Here is a 20,405-nt window from a genome sequence, read left to right on the forward strand (position 1 = left end):
GGCTGTAATCAGGACACTTCCCTTATCATTGGTTTTAATTTTTATGCTTAATTATGATGAACCTAGTTTTGGTTTTATTAGATTGTCTTGCTTAGTGTTCACTGAACTTCTGGAGCCTGTAAATTTATGTCTTTTACCAAATTTTGGAAGTTTTCAGCCATAATCTTCAAATTTACTTTTACTGTACCAATCTCTTTCTATTCTATTTCAGAAACTCCATTGACACAAATGTTAAATCCTTGAGGCTCTGTTTGTTTTTTCCTAATATTTTCTCTCTGAGGTTGGATAATTTCCATTGAGCTATCTTTAACTTTACTGAGTCTTTTCTCTGTCACCTCCTTTCCACTACTAAGCCCACCCAGTGAAATTTTTAGTTAATATATTATATTTCTCAGTTCTAAAATTTCTTTTAAAAAATATATTGTATTGATTATGCTATAACAGTTGTCCCATTACCCCCTTTATTACTTTTTGCCCTGCACCCCCACTCCCACCCGCATCTCCCCTCTTCAATCATGTCCATCAGGTGTACATGTAAGTTCTTTGGCTTCTCCATTTCCTATGCTATCCTTAACCTCCCCCTGTCTATTTTGTACCTACCATTTATGCTTCTTAGTCCCTGTACCTTTTCCCCCATTCTCCCTCCTCCCCCTCCCTGCTGATAACCCTCCATGTGATCTCCATTTCTGTGAATCTGTTCCTGTTCTAGTTGTTTGCTTAGTTAATTTTTGTTTTGGGTTTTTTTTTTTAGGTTCAGTTGTTGATAGTTGTGAGTTTGTTGTCATTTTACTGTACATATTTTTGATCTTCTTTTTCTTAGATATATCTGTTTAACATTTCATATAATAAGGGCTGGGTGATGATGAATGATGAACTCCTTTACTTGAGCTTATCTGGGAAACACTTTACCTGCCCTCCCATTCTAAATGATAGCTTTGCTGGATAGAGTAATCTTGGAGGTAGGTCCTTGCCTTTCATGACTTGGAATACTTCTTTCCAGCCCCTTCTTGCCAGTATGGTTTCTTTTGAGAAATCAGCTGATAGTCTTATGGGCACTCCTTTGTAGGTAACTGTGTCCTTTTCTCTTGCTGCTTTTAAGGTTCTCTCCTTATCTTTAATCTTGGGTAATGTAATTATGATATGTCTTGGTGTGTGTTTCCTTGGGCCCAACTTCTTTGGGTCTCTCTGTGCTTCTAGGACTTTCTGGAAGTCTATTTCCTTTGCCAGATTGGGGAAATTCTCCTTCATTATTTGTTCAAATAAGTTTTCAATTTCTTGCTCTTCCTCTTCTTCTGGCACTCCTATGATTTGGATGTTGGAATGTTTAAAGTTGTCCTGGAGGTTCCTAAGCCTCTCTTTATTCTTTTGAATTCTTGTTTCTTCATTCTGTTCTGGTTGAATGTTTATTTTTTCCTTCTGGTCCAAGTCCTTGATTTGAGTCTTGGTTTTCTTTGTTTCACTGTTGGTTCTCTGTACATTTTCCTTTATTTCACATTGCATAGCCTTTACTTTTCCTTCAATTTTGCAACCATACTCAACCATTTCTGTGAGCATCCTGATTACCGGTGTTTTGAACTGTGCATCTGATAGGTTGGCTATCTCTTCATTGCCTAGTTCTAGTTTTGGAGCTTTGATCTGTTCTTTCATCTGGCCATATTTCTTTGTCTTGGTGCTCTTGTTATGTAGTAAGGGACAGAGCCTTAGGTATTCGCCAGGGCAGGGCAACCCACTTCACTGCATCGTGATGCTGTATGTGGGGCAGGGGTCCAAGAGGGAACAATGCTGCTTGCTTGGCTCTGCCAGCTTTCAGTCACTTCCCCTGCTACCCACAAACAAATTGGGCCCTTCCTGTGTTGATTCCCTGGCAGGTGGGTTTATATATGTTCTAGGACCCTGCGGGTCTCTCCAGTGAACTCTCCTGTGAGGCTGGGAGTTTCTCTTGCTGCCCCAACCCCCACAGGTTTTTACAGCCAGAGGTTTTGAGGCTTTATTTCCCTGCACTGGAACCCTGGGTTGCATGGTCTGTCTTGTTCCCAGTTGTTCTGCCTGCACACGAATGTGGGACCATGCAGTCCTCCAGCCGCTGCCTTACCACGAGTCCTCTACACTCCAGCTGCCTGTCTCCACCCCTCCTACCTGTCTGGATGAATGTTTCTTCTTTAACTCCTTGGTTCGCAGACTTCCATACAGTTCAATTTTCTGGCAGCTCTTGTTATTTTTTGTCTTTAAATTTGTTGTTGTCCTTGTTTTGGTTGTGTGAGGTGATAAAGCGTATCTACCAATGCCTCCATCTTGGCCAGAAGTCCTCTCAGTTGTGAAATTTCTATTGGTTCTTTTTTTATAGAGTCAGCTTCTCTTCTGAGACTCTTTATCTTATTTTCATTTCAGGAGTGCTTACTTTTATCTCATTAGCTGTTTTAAAATTTTAAACTGATAATTCCACCATTTGTGACATATCAGAGGTGGCTTCTGTTTATTGTCTTTTCCCTTTAGTATGACTCTCGTACCCTAGTTCTTAGTATATACAGTACTTTTGGATTGTGTGGTAGACAGTGTAGTAGCCCCCAAAGATGTTCAGATCTTTCCCAGAGCCTGCAAAAATGTTACTGTACATGATGAAAGGGACTGTGCAGGTGTGACTAAAGATACAGACCTAAAAATGGGGAGATGACCCTGGATTATCTAGTATAATTACAAGGACCTATAAAAGTGGGGACCCCTTCCTAGCTGTGGTCAGAGAAAGAGATGTAGCAACAGGAGAGTCAGAGAGATACTACATGGCCAATTGTGGACATGGAGGAAGAAGCCATGTGCCAAGGAATAAGCAGCTCTAGAAGGTAGAAAAGGCAAGAAAGTGAATTCTCCCCCAGAGCCTCCAGAAAGAAGGTAGCCATGCCATCACCTTGACTTTAGCCCACAAAACCCATTTTGGACATCTAACCTACAGAATTAAGAAAATATTTTTGAGTTGCGTATAGTAAGTTGTTACAGCAGCAATAGGAAATTAATCCAGATTGTATCCTGGACATTTTTCACATATGTTGGAAGACTCTATGTCCTTTTAAAACCCTCTGGGAAATGTTGGTTGTTTTAAATGTTATTTCAGCAGCAGTCAGCCCGGCTAGGTTCGGCCGGCAGGTTTTCCTCCAATGTCAGCTGGGTTGTCAGAGCCTCTGCTGTGCTCTCAGGCCTGCCCCGCGCCTGCATCACTCAGGACCTTGGGCAGCAGATTGTATCTCAGTCCAGCTCTCAAAGCCATGGCTCTGCTTCTCTGGGTGTGTTCCAGACGCACAGTTGGAGTGAGCCAGGACTCCAGTCAATTCACACACAGAAGTCGGGGGCCCCTGCTCCCGCCAACTCCTCTACAGGATTCCCCCACTCTTGGAGCCTACATCCTGGTCTTCTGAATAGAAAGAGGATATTTCTCTTGGAGGTGTAGGCACCGTCATTTGCTGTATGGTTGTGCAGTGAGCTCGACATCAGAGCAATGTGGGGAGAAAAAGAATCATAAGGACCCCACATCTTTGCACAGCAGCCCTTCATCCCTGGATGCTCCTTGCAGAGAGACAGCTTTGTCTCCAGGCTCTTGTATGCACCCACCGTTCCTGCTGCAGCCACAGCGCAGCTGCTCAGCCTACCTCTCTCTGGTGTCATTGGTGGATGGGGAGCTCAGTGAGGTCTGTCCTCACAGAGAGAGGACCCAGCACTGACACTATGAAAAAAGAACCAATAGAAATTTTAGAACTGAGACACAAGGGACTTAGAGACCATCTCAGCGTGTGGACACCATGGCTCCTGGTGGGAATAACTGTTAAAAATGTAACTGGGAAGCAGTTAGCCATCAGAAGGCCCTGCGGTCCTGCAGAAGAGCGTTGGGGTCTCTGGGCCCTCACACAACCAGACAGTCGTGCAACACACATGGGCTGAGCCCAAGCCCTAACTCTGCCCCCAGAACACTGGCCACGTCCTCGTTGAGGTGCAAGGAAGGGTAAGGCACATCCAAGGATCCAGGCAGCCCAGCGAAAGGACCCAGAGATGCCAACCCCAGTGCTTGCCTTCAGAACACACTGCCTGGAAGCCAGTGGGCATGCAGGCTCCGTCATGGGTGCAGGGCTTCCTGTCGTGTCCTGTGCCTGCTCCTAGACCAAGCACACTGGGATTGCTGGACCCTTCAGGAAAGAGGCTGACATCAAAGATAGGAGCAAAACCCAGGGCCGAGCATCAGGGCAGTGTGGATGAAGCAGATGTGTGGGGGAAAGAAATGAAGACAAAACAAAGATGTCATCAGGCTCTTCAGAGGGAACTGAAGGCCAACCAAATAAAAACAGGTTGCTATAAGAAAGAATAATCAGAGACTTTTTAAAAAAGATCAACGATTAAAAGCATGAGAACAAAACTTAGAAATCCTTAGGAACATCAGAAATTAAATTTGAAGGGGCCTTTCCCAGAGTAAAAGGAAAGTAAGGGAGCCCTGGCCGGGTGGCTCAGTTGGTTGAAGCATCGTCTTGTGCACCACATTGTGGTAGGTTCAATTCCCAGTCAGGGCACATACCTAGGTTGCAGGTTGTGTCTCACAGCGATGTCTCTCTCTCTTTTTCTGGAATTGGTGAATATATCCTTGGGTGAGGGAAGGAAGGAAGGAAGGAAGGAAGGAAGGAAGGAAGGAAGGAAGGAAGGAAGGAAGGGAGGAAGGAAGGGAGGAAGGAAAGAAGGAGAGGGAGGGCAGGAGGGGGGAGAGAGAGAGAGAAAAAAGGAAAGGAATGAAGAAAGAAAAGTAGGGGAGAAAAGGAGAGGAAAGTCAGGCAGACTGCCAGATTCCACACTAATCAGAGTTCCAGAAAGATCAGAGGGAAGGAAATGGGCGAGGAAGCAACCCAGAAGGTTTCCCAGAACCCAGGACTGAGTTTCTGTCCCAGAAGGTCCCACTGGGTGGCCAGCATAGTGGATGAAAGGACTGGGGTGTTCGCCTTTGTGAAATTCCACTCCCGGGGCAAAGAGAAAACCCTCTGTGCTCCCAGAGCAAAGGAGCGGGTTTCACGACGCGTCTGTGGGCCACAGAGGCTGGACTGCCAGGAGGAAATGCCTGCAAAGTGCTGAAGGAAGACGACTTCCCACCTGGGACTCTCACACACCTGCTCTGTTGTTGGAAAGGAGGTGGCAGAAGGACGGCTTCAGACATTCTGGGTCTCAAAAGTTTTACTTCCTCTGCATGGTTTCCCAGGAACAGGATCTCTCCACCAGAACCAGGGTGGCAAAGAGGGGAAAGAGGCCAGCTTCCAGGAGATGGGTGAACAGGAAGCTGACAGATAGAAGGCTTTACTCCACTCAAGAGATTTGGGGGGATAAGTCAGGGGCAGTGTAAATAAATCAACAAGCCCACAAGTTAACCCCAGGGCCACAGGTTGTTGAGGGACAATGAGGTGTTCAAAGTGCATCTGCCTGGCTCAGCTGAGAGGAGTCTGTAATAACACAAACACTGTGCATTGATTTAAGCAAAATTATGACGCAGCTAAATTAGGAAGGTGGAGCGGAAGCTAGCGTGCGAGCATGTGTGGTGGGCAGGTACACATGGCAGCGAGCCGACAGGGGCATCTGAACCCAAGGAAGTGGAGAGAGAGCGTTATGTAAGCAAGCCACTCAATGAACTGAGCGCAGCCCCACCAGCTCCACCAGCCCCACCAGCCCCACCAGCCCCACCACCACAGGGGGCGGGTGTCAGCCACAGGCTGCTAATTCAGTTACAGGCTTGGGGTGGCCCATGCATCTGAAGTCTGGCACGTTTGACTCTAACCCTTTTGTCCCACCTAATTACATTTTATCAGATATAAAATTGTCCCCAGCTTCCTCTGGGTTCCTTGCCACGTGATACATCTTTTGCGTTCTTTCATTTTCAGCTTTTCTTCTCTTTTCAAGTCTGCTTCTTACAGACATACATGAAGGACCCTTCCCCTAAACTTTCTTCCAGTGATTATTTCAACCTATTTGTACTTCTTGTAATCACTTTTTGGGGGGCTAATTTCTGTCATTGCATTTTCTATTTTCCATTTACTATACTTTCACTCATTTCTCTTTTTCTCTCCAGCTCTCCGGTTATAGACTGGGCTTTCATAAGCTTTTGTTCTTATGGGTTGCCTTCAGCATAAGCCCTTTGCATGGTGGTGTGATCTGATTTATTACTGTAGATGCATCAGTGTTGGCATTTCCCCAACAAGACTCGCACGTGGCATGCACTTAGGTCCCCTGGTCCCCACCCCCCTCCCACGCACACACTTGCACATTGATTTGGTCTAGAAGTCAAACCCCGGATGGCAAAGATTCTAGCCTTTGTTCCTAACTTGTTAAAAGACTCCCCTTTAACATTTAACAGGGATTTGGCCACGATCCTTTCTGTGTCTTGTAGCCCGGATGTGTTTCTCTTCGAGTGCTTCCCTGGAAGTGCTTTCCTTGTGGGTCTGGGTGTGAAATCCCCCTTGGTCCCCTGCTTGCTGCGATGTTGTTATGCTTTCACATCTGGATAGTAATGGGGCTGAATACACAATTTTAGGTTCAAAGTTTTTATCCTTCAACCTTCACATGTTGTCTGTAGCATCCTTGCGGCTGCTGGTATGGAGAAGTCTGGGGGTTCCTGTAGTTTCCTGCATTCTCTTGCAGCTTTGGGATTCTTTCTTTGGCTTTGATGTTCTTAAATGTCACTGTGTTGTTTGCCTGGGTCACCTGAGTGGTGCTCTGTGCTCTGTCCACCTGAGCTCTTCTGTCTTCAGTCTGGACACCTTATTTCCATCGTTTATCCAACATCGTCCCCTCCGCATCACTGTTTCACCTCCCGGAGCTGCCATTGTACAGGTGCTGGCCCTTCTGTGTCATCAGCCGCCACCCAGCTTCCGTTATGTATCGTTCTCTCCTGCCTGCCTTAGTGGGCGGTGGACCTGTCACTCCAAACCCCCCAATGGTTTTCTCCCTTTGTGCCATGTTCATTCCTAGTATTTCCCGTTGATTTGTTTGTACTGTTTCTTGTTCTTGTTTCATTTTGCTGATAGCTTTTCTAATCTCCTTACATACATGTATTTAAAATTACGCTTGGCTCAGCTCTTAGGTGCCTGCTCTGTGCTGCCCATGGGCTGGGCATCCACCAGGCTCCTGTGTGCTCTGTCCCTGCCAGTGTCTGACCCCAGCTCCTTGGATGAGCTATGTGCTAGCCAAGGGTTGAAGGCCAGAGATGAGGGGAGGGGAGGGTCTGGGTGGGAGTTTGCCTTCCCTTTAGAAAGGGGCACAATGGGAGGAGCCCCTGGCCTGGGGTTTGCACCAGAAGAGAAAGAGGGGTGGGTACCTGGAGGGCAGTGCAGCTGCTCTCACTCCAGCCAGCCCTGCCCCTCCAGTCCTGTCCCTGCTGTCCCACCAGGCAGAGACTGTCCCAGGCAACCTGCAGGGGTAGCAGCAGAACATAAAACGGATTTCTTCCACCTGTTCTGGGCTTCCTCAAAGCCCGTGCAGGCTGCAACCTCCAGTCTCCTCACCCCAACCCAGGCAGCCTTGGGCTAGTGGGAGGAGCCCAGGGGCCCACCTGCCAGTCTTTGTGGCCCTGCTGCCTCAGCCAATCGCGTTGTTCAAGAACGGCTCTCAAGTGCTGCAGCCGCTTCATGGCAGAGAGTCAAGCCAGAGTGTACTGTTTGTGGGATCTATAAACAGCCAGTTGTTCCGCTCCCCAAGCAGGAACGCTGCTCGCACGCACACTGGCCGCAGAGAGGCCCAGCGAGTGATCTGGCTCCAGGAGGCTGAGCCAGCCGCCCGACACCCCGAGTCAGTGCCCGCTCACTCACTGTGCTCGCGTGACTAGCAGGCTTTGGCCTTGTGTTGTTGCTTGGTGACCTTGGCAACAGCTCTCAGGGGAGTGCTCTGCTCCCCGCTGCCCTTTACTCTGGGAGGAGCAACGAGGGGCTGTGAGAATTGTTCCTTTTCCCTCTTTTTTTTCCTCTGCTGTGACCTTGACAAAACCATCTCTGAAGTACTTGCTGGCTCTTTCTTTGCCACAGAACTGGAAGAGATTGGGGTATTCAAGGGGTTGGCCAAAGGAAGTCCTGGCTTTCTCAAAGGCCCTTTTTCCCCGGAGAGGGGCTGCGGATGGCAACAGTGTCTGTGGCCAAGGCGGGAGGGAGGTGCTGGCACCTCGGACCCTCGCCCTGAAGTGGCAGGTGCACGTTTCGTGACTTTCAGTAATTGAATGTAGATGTGATTATTTTCCCCTTAAAAAAATGCAGCCTTCAGCTTGGGGCCAAATCCTGTTTTCCACTTGGAAAAGTGATCTCATTTTCCATGTACCACATTTTAAAAAAACGCACACACAAAACGCTTGTAGGATTAAAAAGAGAGGGGGAGAGCAAACAAACAAATGCTCGCGATGCATATTTGAAGGATGGTCCCACATGTGTAGAAGTATTTGGCGCGGTGACTCTGGACCAGAAAGCCAGTCTGATATTGAATCCATATGACTCGGCACACAGCACTTTATGATCTTTCTTCTTTTTTTAAATTTCTGCTTTGTGAGTTAAAATTAAGGTTGTTTTGGTTGTGACTAATCTCATAAAATCTTTTTTAAGAAGGCATTTTATATGCTCAAGCCTTGAGCATTTCTTTGGTCTTTGAACTATTATTAGTAGGACATCAGTATGCAGCAACCTTGGCATTGGGAGAAGCTGTGGGGGAGCCGGTGCCCAGCCCCGGCGCCTGCCGCCTCCTCCCGGACTGCTCGCTGACTTGCTGGGCACGGAGGATGGGGCTGCCCTGGCCCTGCAGGTGGCTGCACCCCTTCCGCTTGCCCTGGGGTTGGACCTGAGGTCCCTCAGGGTCACTACTGCCCAGCACTCATGGGTGATTGGACCCTGACCACTGCCCTTTTAGCACATGTTCCCTAGACCACGCAGCCCACTGGTTACATCAGGTTTTCACTTTTTGGTGATTTGCTGTCACAGCAAATAGTTGCTCTAATAGTCTATTAGAATTGACACTTCGTCTTCTAAGAACCCCTGGGTGGACCTCAGCATCGCCCCACCGTATGGCTGCCCAAATCCTGGGGGCAAGGCTGCAGGGGCCTGGTGGAGTGAGTGTTGGACAGGCAGCCTGCAGGGTCCCCCATCCCAGGATGCTGTTGCTGGCTCCTGATAAGCCAGGAGCCGCTGTGGTGATAGCACTGCAGCCACTGAGCACCTGTGGGAGCCAGGCATCAGGCTCCCCTGGTCTGAGTGTGCCCCTGCCACCACCTGGGAAGTGCATGGTACGAGCTCTGTCCTCCCTGCCGAGGCCCTGAAACCCACATCCTCCATCAGCACCGGCCCCAGAGCCTCAGCTGTGCCCAGGTCCCGCTGAATGTGGAGCAGGAACGATTTGTGCATGCATTCCGATCAAGTCCAGGTGAGCAAGAGCTCCAGGGCTTCCGGGAAGCAGCACGTTGAGGCCATCACAGGATGGATTTGAGGTGCAAGCTGAGCGCCATCTGTCCTTTTCAAAAGACTTCCAGCTCTGCAGGTTGGCAGCGTGTTTCAACCTCATTATGGGCATCTCTTATCCCAGGAAGGGTGTCAGAGAAGAGCAAAGTGTTGTTGAAGTGAATTTCATGCTTACCTCAGATACCTTCCTTCTTGGAAATGCACTCACTGTCTTCCTGGCTCCGACATGGTCACACCAACGTCATTTACAGTAGCCAGAGGTGGAAGCAACCTCAGTGTCCACTGACGGATGAGTGGATAAGCACCATGTGGCCCAGCCACACACTAGAATATTACTCTGTCCTAAAAGAGGAAGGGAATTCCGACATATGCTACGATGTGGATGAACTTTGAGGACGTGAGGCTGAGTGAGATAAGCTGGTCGGAAAAGAACACATTCTGTGTGATTCCACTGACTTGAGGTCCCTAGAGTCATCAAACTCACAGAGACAGAAAGCAGCAGGGAAGGCACAGGGCTGGGGAAAGGGGGCGGGGAGTTAGTGTGTGACGGGCACAGAGCCTCAGTTCGGGAAGGTGGAAAAGTTCTGGAGAGGTTGGTGGATGTGGCTGCACAGCAGTGTGAAGGTGCCTAATGCTGACAAACAGTACACTCAAAAATGGTTAAAATGCTGTGTTTTATGTTATGCATATTTTACCACAATTTTTAAAATTTTAGTTAAAAACTGTCATTAAAAACATACTGCCTTGGTTGGGTCAGCAGTCTGAGGGACACAGAAATGTGGACCTCAGTGGGTCACAGGCTGGGCGCAGGTGCTGACAGTAGAAGTGCTTTAGGAAAACCTCCGAGCTGGTGGGAGAGGATGAGACAGTCTTAGATGTGTAGGTAAAATGTCTCTGAAGTGACACAGTGTGCGGGGTGGACAGCCAAACTCACTGATTGCCGGGCAGGGGAGACCAGCCTTCAAGAACAGGACTCACCTGCTTAGGAAAACACCCGCGTGATGTGGCTTTCACAGCCCTGCTCGGCAGCTTCCGGTCCTGGAATCTGACCAAAGTGCCGGGGGAAGAGCTGTGTCCTGTCTACACTCACCACACTAGACAAATTGCGTCTTTTGTTAAATGATGAAAACAAGGAAATCCTTTGCCCTGGCCCGTGTGGCTCAGTTGGTCGGAGTGTGTCCTATACACTGAAAGGTTGCGTGTTCAATTCCTGGTCAGAGCACATGCCTAGGTTGCAGGTTTGATCCCCAGTCAGAGCGTGTATGAGAGGCTACTGATCGAAGTTTCTCTCTCTCTCCCCCACCCCCCTCTCTCTTTTTCACACATTGTCTCTCTTCCCCCCCCCCCCCGCCTTTCTCTCTCTTTAAAAGCAATTAAAAAAATGTTCTCTGATGAGGATTAAAAAAATAAACAAACCAAGCAAATCTGGAAAAATGTTTCAGGTTTCCCCCCCAAGAAATACTGTGTCTCAGAACAGAGGCACTGGGGAGACTCTGGCACATTCTGCCTCAGGACTAACCCAGTAGGACGAGGTTCAGGCAGACACTGCCCGTCCCTCTCTCCTCAGAGATGTCAGGACAGTGGGACCAGGCCCGTGTCCATGGAGCCGCACAGAAATTGAAATGACAAATGACACAGTCTGCTTAGTCCCCGGAGACGTTGTGGCGGACGCACACGTTGTGCGGGCCAGTTTCCCATCCTTTAGAAGTCCATCGGAGCCCAGGGGTCGGTGACTGATAACGGGCTTTGTGGTGATTTGCGGTCATCGTCTCAGGCTGGAAGTGGTTGCTGCAGCTGCAGTGCCCGTGTGAGCTGGGATTTCTTGCTAAAAAAACTCAGCACAAAGTCTAAATCGCAGTGTGAAGTCACTGTCCTGGTGTTTGCACCTGTGTCAGGAAAATTAGCTGGAACTTTGGAATAAGCCAGCAACTTGGGTGGCACGTCCTTTCCACTCAGGGATCACCCAGAGGCTGAGTTTTGCTGCTCCCAGCAACCGCGGCCTGACTGCTCCCCTCTTGAGTGAAACTTTGACATGAGCTCGCTTTACATTTTCACGAGCGTCGTGACTCTTCCTGTCTGAATTGTATCTCAATGGTTGAAAGTACTGGAGTGAGATAGCAGTCGGGGTTCACTGTCCCAGCCACATACCGACTGTCCCAGGTATGTTTGTGTAAAAGACTTTCCTTTCCCCGTTGGACTACCCAGCACCTCTGCCGAAGACCGCTTGTCTGTCCTTCCGCCAAGTGGCCCTAATTACCGCACCTTTAGAGTCAGCTGGGGAGGCAGCCAGCAAAGCCTTCCAGCGCAGCTCCACGGAGTCTTTCGATCAGGAGCTTGCACACTGGGCACTTGGGCTCCGCTCCGCGCTGTGCCATCGTTTTCAGCACCTGGGCCTTGCACGTGTTTTGTTAGATTTATTACTAGGTTTAAAATTGTTTCATCTGGGCTTGGAGTTTTCTTTGTGGGATCGTTTTCATTACAACTTTAATTTGTTTAATAGATATTGGGCTATTTAGATATTCTAGTTCTTACATCACTTTTCTGAGTGTTTTTCAAGGAATCTCTCCATTTCATTTAACTTGTTTAGTTTTTTTAATATGAGTCTTAATATTTTTTACTATCCTTTTAATGTCCGTAGGATCTGTAATGATACAGTCTTTAAAATTCCTGGCATCAGTAATTTGTGTTTTTCTTGACCAAGCTTTAAAGAACCAAATTTCGGCTTTATTGATGACCTTCATTATTTGACTGCTTTACACAACTTTCCTTGACTTTTACTCTTATTCTTACTTTTCCTTCCTTCCGCTTACCATGGATTTCGTTGGCTTCTCTCCCTAGTTTCTCGAGGGGGCAGTCGACACTTTTCCTTTCGAAACGTTTGTGTTAGGCCCACTGGGACTTCGTGTCGCCTGTTCTGCACCAGTTTCTGTGCCCTCGCCACGTCGAGGGTCGTGGGTTGTGCAGTTTTGCTTATTCTCGTTGCTCTCCATCATTTTTTAGAAGCGTGGGGCTTGGATCTAGGTGGGTGCCATTTATCCTAGAGTATCTTCAGTATCAGTAATTTCACAGTTCTTCTAAGTCAATATTTATAAATCCTAATGGAAAAATTAGCACATGACCTGCAAGGACAGTTTGCCAAAGAAGAAATACAAGTTACTGATGATTATATGAAATGCTGTCAATCTCATTGTTAATGGCAGAGATGAAAGCATACTAATGGTAAAGTAATTTAGTGCTTAACAAATTGATAAAGGTTTAAAAAAAGAAAAAAGGAAGTGTCCAGATGGTCAGGAATTAAGTGAATACTATGACATACTGCAGATGGCCACAGCCTTCATGGAAATTAAAGTCTCTAAATGTCTGCATTTTAAAGATATAAATGGAAATATTTATGAACTCCACTGTCCGGGTGTCTCAGCCTCCCTCACCGCTGGCTTCTGTGCTGGCAGAGTGTAGTCACACCTGTTCCTGTCTCATGGAGGCGGTGAGAAATTGAATGAGATATTTCACGTGCGATGACTCACACTCATAAGGACCTACACGGCGTGTGCTGCCCTTACTTTATCACGGTGGTGGTCACGATGATGGAGAAGATAGGTAGATAGGTAGGTAGGTAGGTAGATAGACAGACAGACAGACAGCAGACAGATAGATGGCAGAATGCTCACTGGTCCTGCCATTAGGCACTACGGTCTCCTGTGCATCTTCAGTAGTGACGATTTGGGGAAGCCACTGCAGGACGGTCCAGAGGGCTTGCTTTACAAGTGAAGGGAGACTTTAAGTCGAGTACAACAGCCACAGGCCCTACTTTTCTCTGCACACACAAAGTCCACAATAATTACAGATATAACAGATTTAATAATCCCAATAGCATTGTGAATAGCATGCACTAGCAAATTTAAAATCAAGATGAAATAGATTCGTTGTTACCAAATATTTTAAGATGCCAGAATTTATATAAGAAAAAAATTTAAACCACAATTTGCTAACAACCATTAAATAAATGTTATAGTACAGAAATTTACCCATTTTCACTTCCCATCTCCCTAGAACATGCCCAAACTGAATGATCTAAGAGATGGGGGGAACCAAACTCCCAAGGAACCCACAAAGCTCATCTTAAATAAGCGGGTACAGAAAAATGAAAGAGGGGAAGGGGCCTTACTCACGTTTGATGATTACATATACTTGACACATAAATGAGAGAAACATACAGTCTGGCTTTTCCTTAAATGTAGCATGTATTTATGAATAACTCCCAAGAGAAACGAATCAATTCAGAGCATATAAAGTTATGATCAGATAAGTTTACCCTATGTGTTCCACAATGATTCTGTTTTTTTAAATCCTTAACCAAAGATATGTTCCTTGATTTGAGAGAGAGAGTAAGAGAGAAATAGAGGGAGAGAGAACCATCAGTGTGAGAGAGAAACATACACACCCCGACCAGGGATTGAACCTGCAAACTTTTGGTGTACAGGACAGTGCTCCAACCAACTGAGCCACCCTGCCAGGGCAGAATGATTCTTCATCAGGAAATCCAGCCCTGTAATTCACCACATGAATAGAGTAACAAACATTTATGTGATTATTTCCATCAATATAGAAAGAACACTTGATGGAGTTCAACGCTTTTTCACGATTAAAAATTCTTAGAAAATCTAAAACACAGTAAAGAAGAAGATGTAAGGCAGAAGATGGGGCAGTCACACAGGTGAAATGAAAGAAAGGCTCCTGTTTTGTTTCAGGTGCTGATGGGGTGTCATCTTTTCGTGGTGATGTTTACACTTCATAAAACAACTTTTATAATCATCACAGCTCAAGTCCTGAGCCTCATAAACCTTGACCAAGTTCCCATGTCACCCGCTGACTTGGGACCTGTTGCAAAATGGTCATAAATGAAGGCATTTCTGGGGATCATGAATACAGACTACAAAACAGGGAGAAAGGTGGAAATCTCAGGCAGAAATGATGCTTGCACTTTTTTCTTTTGAGCGATTGCACGCATGTATCTTGGAGCCAACTCGATTTTTGTTTCTTCCAGTCCCTGGATGGCTTTGCTCTGGTCGTGAGTGCAGAAGGGGTGATATTTTATGCGTCAGCCACAATTGCAGACTACCTGGGCTTCCACCAGGTAAGCACAGCTCTTCCATCTGCCTCACGATAGCTTCCATTACCTGCGAATGCTCATTGTCTTCGAGGTTTAAACATCTCCAGAATCAAGCTTTCCTTATCACAGAGGTTTTATCAGGTAAGGATTTCCACAGCCCACCTTTGTCTGGGGCTCAGTCAGGGCAAGAGGCATGACGGTGTCCAGGGTGTCCTGTCTGAAGGGCAACCGGGGCATGGCTTCCATGCTTGGCACTCTCCGGTGAGTCTCACCAGCAGCACTGATGCCTTAAACCTCAGGACAAAGTGTGTTCTGGAAATACCCTGAGGGATGCGCTAATAATCCATATGGAATGTTCCCCCAGACCAGCCAGGGGGTTGGTTCCAGACATTGAGGCCAAGAGCTGCTGCTGAGCCCATCAAATGCTGGGACCCAGAGGGCGGCTCCTCCAAGAAAAGGAGCAATGAGAAGTCCCACCCAACCCCCCCGCCCCCACCACCACCAGGAAGGGAAAAGGAAACTTCTCTGCGTGGCCTCTGGGAAGGGAAAGTAGTCTCTTGTGAGGAACCCAAACCCCCAAAGTGATTCACACTCCCACAGAGTGCAGACTTCTGGGTCTGGGGGCAGGGTCCACAGTATGAAACCACAAACCCACGGGAAGCCCTGACCTGTAAGGAGCTGACACGCTCCCTGAGAACTCATGATAACATACAGTGGATTTGAGAAAGAACAAACTGGAACTTTGGAAATGAAGAATACAGTGTGTCAGTCAGTCAGGGTCCTGTCCCGGGGTAGAGACTGTGCAATGACTGGACAGTTAGTATAAAGAATTGCTGTATGTTCATGTAAAGATTTATTAACTAGTAACACAGGTTAGCAATACGGGAGGACAGACGTGGGCACACACAGTGGGTAGAAGACGGCAGTGCCCCTAGCAGCAAGGCTGGGCGTCCGGGGAGCAAATGTTAGAGACCTCTCCTCACTGGTGAGGTGAGGCCTTGACCCCTGGGTGGAGAAGTCCCCCAAGGTGCTCCAGGCCAGGGCTGGCCAGGAGGAAACTGTCCACTGGGATGCTGGTGGGACTCTTGAGGAAACTGCCCATGGTGGGCTGCTCCTCAGGGTGCCGCTGGGGGCATCTGATACTTGAGGGGACAGAGTTCCCCCTACAGAGCCCGGAACACCAGTTCTGGCCAAGGGGAGACGTTGGTAGGGTCCAGCATCAGAGCAGAATTGTGAGAGGGGGGTTGGAGCCAAGAGGCAAGTGGTGAAGTTAGTAGCAAAGATCTCACTGGATGGGCAGAGCACCAAGGGGGTGCCTGGAAGCAAGGGACGATGAGCCAAAATGTGAGAACGTGGGTCCTTGGCACACCGGGAAAGTTCAAGACACATTCAAGTCTGCCTGAGGCCCCTGAGGCTGAGGAAGTGTTCGATCTGATTTCCACGGAAGCCATCATTTTGAATGTTTGCAAAACTAAAGTGGCTGTCACCCCACCACGATGTTGAGGAGCAGTTTCTGTTACACCTGCCCCTAAGTTTGCTTTCCTATGACCTGAACCCAAGGACCAGATGACCACCATGCCCTGTCCTGACCGGGCTTCCTTCTCACAGGCCACAGGGCAGTCCTTCGGCAGTCCCTGTGTCCACAGTAGGACTCCCCATCCCCTCAGCTTCTCGTGTAGCCAATCACATGGCCTGGGTGAGACCTGCAGCATGTGGAGGTGTGGCCCCTGAGGGGCCCCATGGGACAGGCAGTACGTGGTGAGCCAGTGAGTGCAGTGTGCTGGGCAAGACCTCCACGTGGTGCTCCCAGGCTGCATGTCAGAAACTTGGCTCTGGCACCTTGGCTGTTAGGTGGCTGCTCTGAGCCTTGTTTTGTTCCTGCACATGAAAGGGTAGCAGCAGTGTCCACGGCCAAGGCTGGGACCACATGGGTCCCTGCACATGCAGAGCACTGGGAAGGGCATTGGCGCCTGTGACACTTGTGAGAGGCGTCCCCACCACCAGCCCCACTGCCGAGGTGTTTCTCCCCTTGGCTGCACCTGAAGTGCATGTGACAAGAGCTCTGTCACCACGTCCATCTCCTGAAGACCTCTGGCTCAGAGAGATGGGTAGTGGTGAGTAGTGAGTCTCTCATTCCTAGGACAATATAAACACCAGGCATGGCCAGCTGAGCCCTGATGCCCTCCTTCTCCACAGTCCCCTCCTGTATGTCACAGTCACTCGGGGTGCCTCATTTACACAGTGCTGACTCCACCCCTAAGACACCAGTAGATTGGTGGGCATGGCCGGGGTCAATGGCTCTCTCGCCGAGGGGTCCACTGACAGCACAGAGCTCACAGGGCCACTGGTGGACCCTTCGAGGATGTGGACACGACTCGATTCCAGCCCCCAGGTGGCAAAGCTTTCAACTGACTTCCCACCCTTGCTTGTGCAGGGCCTGCATCTAGAGAAACGTGCTTTGGTCTGCCTTCTTGTGCTGTCACCAGAGTCACCCTGTGAGCTCTTCAGCCGTAACTGAGGGGTCTCAGTGCAGGCTTCGGCTCGGTGGTCAAGGCAGGGGGCCCGTAGAACAGCCTTGATTCCAGGTCTGAACGTGTCCTGAAGCTTGATTATTTCCCACCAAGAGTTAGAAGTAAAAAAAAATAGTTTTGCCTTTTATTATACAGACATTGTTTCCAAATGCCATTAAATTGGGCATTGACTCTAATTTATGTAAAACATTTCATAAAATATTAGAACAGCTTTGTGCTACCGTGAGCGTCTTGTACGAAACACTTGACAAAGTCAGGAGCCAGATTCTTCCCGTCACAACCTGACCCCATTGTTTGTCTTCAGGTCCAGCACGTTTTGTGATGCATACGGAGGTTAAGACATGCATTGCAGTTGCCACTGGCATCTATTGATTGAAGAAGTTGGCTGTTGTCTCAAAGGGCAGCAGCTGCGGCAGGTTGTCCCCGTGTGAGCCGGGCGCCTGCTGGAGCTGGTGCCTGATCGGAGCACACATGTGGGTCACAGATACGCACCCGCTTTGCACAAAGAAGTAAAGATGATAAGTGCTGGGTTGAGCACTTTCTTAAAGTAACGCTTTCATTCTGAACTCCATAAATTATGGTTTGAGCTAAACTAGTGACTGCTTTCACTTGATCAAAGTTGTGTTTTTGTCCATTTGAATAATTGTTACATTGTTCTCTCCCCTCCTCACATTTCCCCACCATTCATGTTTCTTGACTTTGCTTCATCAGACTCAAAGTCTAGGAGACTGAAAAAGACACAGGGCGGTTAGACACGCCACATTGATTCTTACAGCACAGACCCTGTTTCCTCACACTGAAAAACAATCCCATTTAATGCCTCCAAATTTGCCTTAGTCAGAAATGCCTTTTCCAGTTTTATTACACCCTCCTCCAAGTTAATCTGCCCCCTGTTTTGGTGGAGCTGCAGGCCCATACCTTGCATGTTAATTCTGCACATCCCTTTCGTTAATAACTGAGGTGTGACAGTGATGAACGGGGCACGTAGGGGCACCTGTGGGCAGCTCACCACCTTCCGGGTTCTGTAAAGCACTAGGGTCGCGGACTAAAGCTGATGAGAGAACAAGATGAACTGCAGTGAGAGCCATGACTCCCCAGGGCTCAGAGGTCAGCATAAGCTTTTTCTTAATCAAAACCATAGAGGGAAAAATGCCATCCCTCTACAACTGGATGGAAAAACACCAAATTCTCAGTGATGATGTAACCACACAGAGAACATAAAACATTCTTTAAAGAAATTAAAGAAGACCCAGATAAATTAAGGGATATGTCAAATTCATAAACTGGAGGACCCAGTATTATTGTAAAGATGTCAGATCAAGTTATAGAATTAAGGACATTACCACAAAAAAATGAGCAGCTTTCCTGGAAATTGACAAGCTAATTGGAAGTGTGGAGAGCTAAGGGGATCTGAGTGGGGGGAGGGAGAGGGGGTCCCTATGGGGGACGTATGACTCCGGACACAAGGCTTCCTGCAAAGCTCAGCAGTTAAGACAGTGTGGCCCTGGCGCAAGGAAAAATAGACCCACGGGAGAACCGGAAGTCAGAGAAGACGTGTGTACGTGGATGGGATTTACAGTAAAGGCAGCAGGGCCGACGGTGGGGAAAAGGTGGTCTTGCCGATAAATAGAGCTGGGTGAACTGGGTCCACTGCCAGAAAAACGAGTCTTGTCTCTTGCCTGTCAGCCTACCCAGTAAATATCAGGTGGATGGTAGGAGTTTCTAGAAGGAAACTAAGGGCAGAGTTAGGAGATCTGTGAGGAAAGACTCCTTAGGACAAAACCCCGTCTCTGAGAAAAGATTGCTGAATTAAACTGAATTAGATCCAGTGAGAAAGCAGGAAGGCAGGCCAGGGAGTGGAAATGTTTGCCATGGAGCTCACCCAACAGAGTCCTCGTGTCCAGAACAGACAAAGAACACTGACAACTCAGCACGCCAGTCCGTGGAAAACAGAGAAAAAGACACAAATGGGCAACATGCACGCACACACATGACACATACACACACACATCTAAAGACCAATAAATATGAGAGATGCTCAAGTTCCTTAGAGTTTATGACGTGCAAATTAAAACCACACGAAGAAACCCTGACACATTTGCCACAGTGGCTCAAAAAAGAAAGACTGAAGTGCCGGCTGTTGGCCGGAATGGAAAGCAACGGGAGTGTGTCTGTGTACAGTCACTCTGGAAAGCCGTTTGGCATTAGATACTGACACTGAACTTAGGCCACCGTGAGCATGTAGTCCCACGCCTGGGTGTGCCCTCGCAGAACCGGTAGTGTCATGCCTACGGGCCCGGATGGGAAACAGCCCAGATGTCCATCAGCAGGGAGGGATTTAGCCAGAGCTGGGGTGTCCATGCAGTGAAACCCGTACGACAGTGGGGATGGAAACTGCCCTGCACACACCGCGGGGCAATGGACAGGCACCTGAGAGCACGCGCCCCATTCACGTACAGAACCAGTGACTTCGGCGCCGTGACTGCCTCCGGGGAGGAGGGAGAGGAGGGAGAGAAGGGGCCTCTGAGGTGCTGTTGGTATCCTGTTTCCTGATTGGGTGGTGGTTACACGGGAACTCATCGAGTTGTGTATTTCTGATTCGGGCACTTTTCAGCCTATATGTTATGCTTGAATTATAAAAGTTTATTAGGAAAACATCCCTGAAGGAAGTATACTTGTGATCATAGAGCCTCCAGGTAAGGTGAGAGCCATCAAGTGAGCTGGAAGCCACCAGGTGAGACGGGAGCCTTCGGGTGTGCTGGGAGCTGCCAGATGAGGTGGAGCCAGCAGGTCTGCAGCTGGAGGGAAAGCCTGTGCATCCCCTTCCACCAGGAGTTGGTCTCTGCTGGTTGGTCCCATGTTCATGTCCAGGGCCCCTGACCCTGGACAACACTCTCCAAGGACAATACCATTCTGACCTCTGCGTCCACTTCTTTCTGTGCAATACAGACGCTTTGGACTGTGGGATTGGAGTCCAACCTTTGAGTTGTGATCACATTCCTGTTCTGCCTTCCTGAGGTTGTATGTGGTTTGACATTTGGAGCATCCCAACCAGCCTTAGCCAGAGTTACAGTTAAGCGAAGGTAGCGGGAGATGTGTGCAGGCCCTCGTCATTTATGTCCGTGCTCTGAGAATGCTTCCCCGGACAATAGCAACAGCCTTCGTGGCCTGTGGTTGTGGCCTTTGTGCCCCAGACAGTGACTTCCCAGTGTGGACCGGGTGCCTTTGAGGCCCGGCCTCTGTGTGTAGGGCCCAAGCAGAGAGGAGGACAGAGGAAGAGAGAGAGGGCTGTGGACTGGTGGGTCCCTGTAGAATCCTGGAAAG

At 48.5% G+C, this 20,405-nt stretch overlaps 1 protein-coding gene across 1 annotated transcript in view; it reads left to right on the forward strand.

The window, feature by feature from the left end:
• Positions 1 to 20,405, forward strand: part of AHRR (aryl hydrocarbon receptor repressor) — an 82,924-nt gene that overhangs the window by 50,073 nt on the left and 12,446 nt on the right. The window contains exon 5 of the mRNA XM_024578577.3: positions 14,485 to 14,574. Within this exon, the coding sequence (XP_024434345.1) occupies positions 14,485 to 14,574 (90 nt within the window). The remainder of the gene's footprint in view (positions 1 to 14,484; positions 14,575 to 20,405) is intronic.

The sequence above is a fragment of the Desmodus rotundus genome, chromosome 1 (genome assembly GCF_022682495.2).
Source record: "Desmodus rotundus isolate HL8 chromosome 1, HLdesRot8A.1, whole genome shotgun sequence".
In the NCBI taxonomy this organism is placed as follows: domain Eukaryota; kingdom Metazoa; phylum Chordata; class Mammalia; order Chiroptera; family Phyllostomidae; genus Desmodus; species Desmodus rotundus.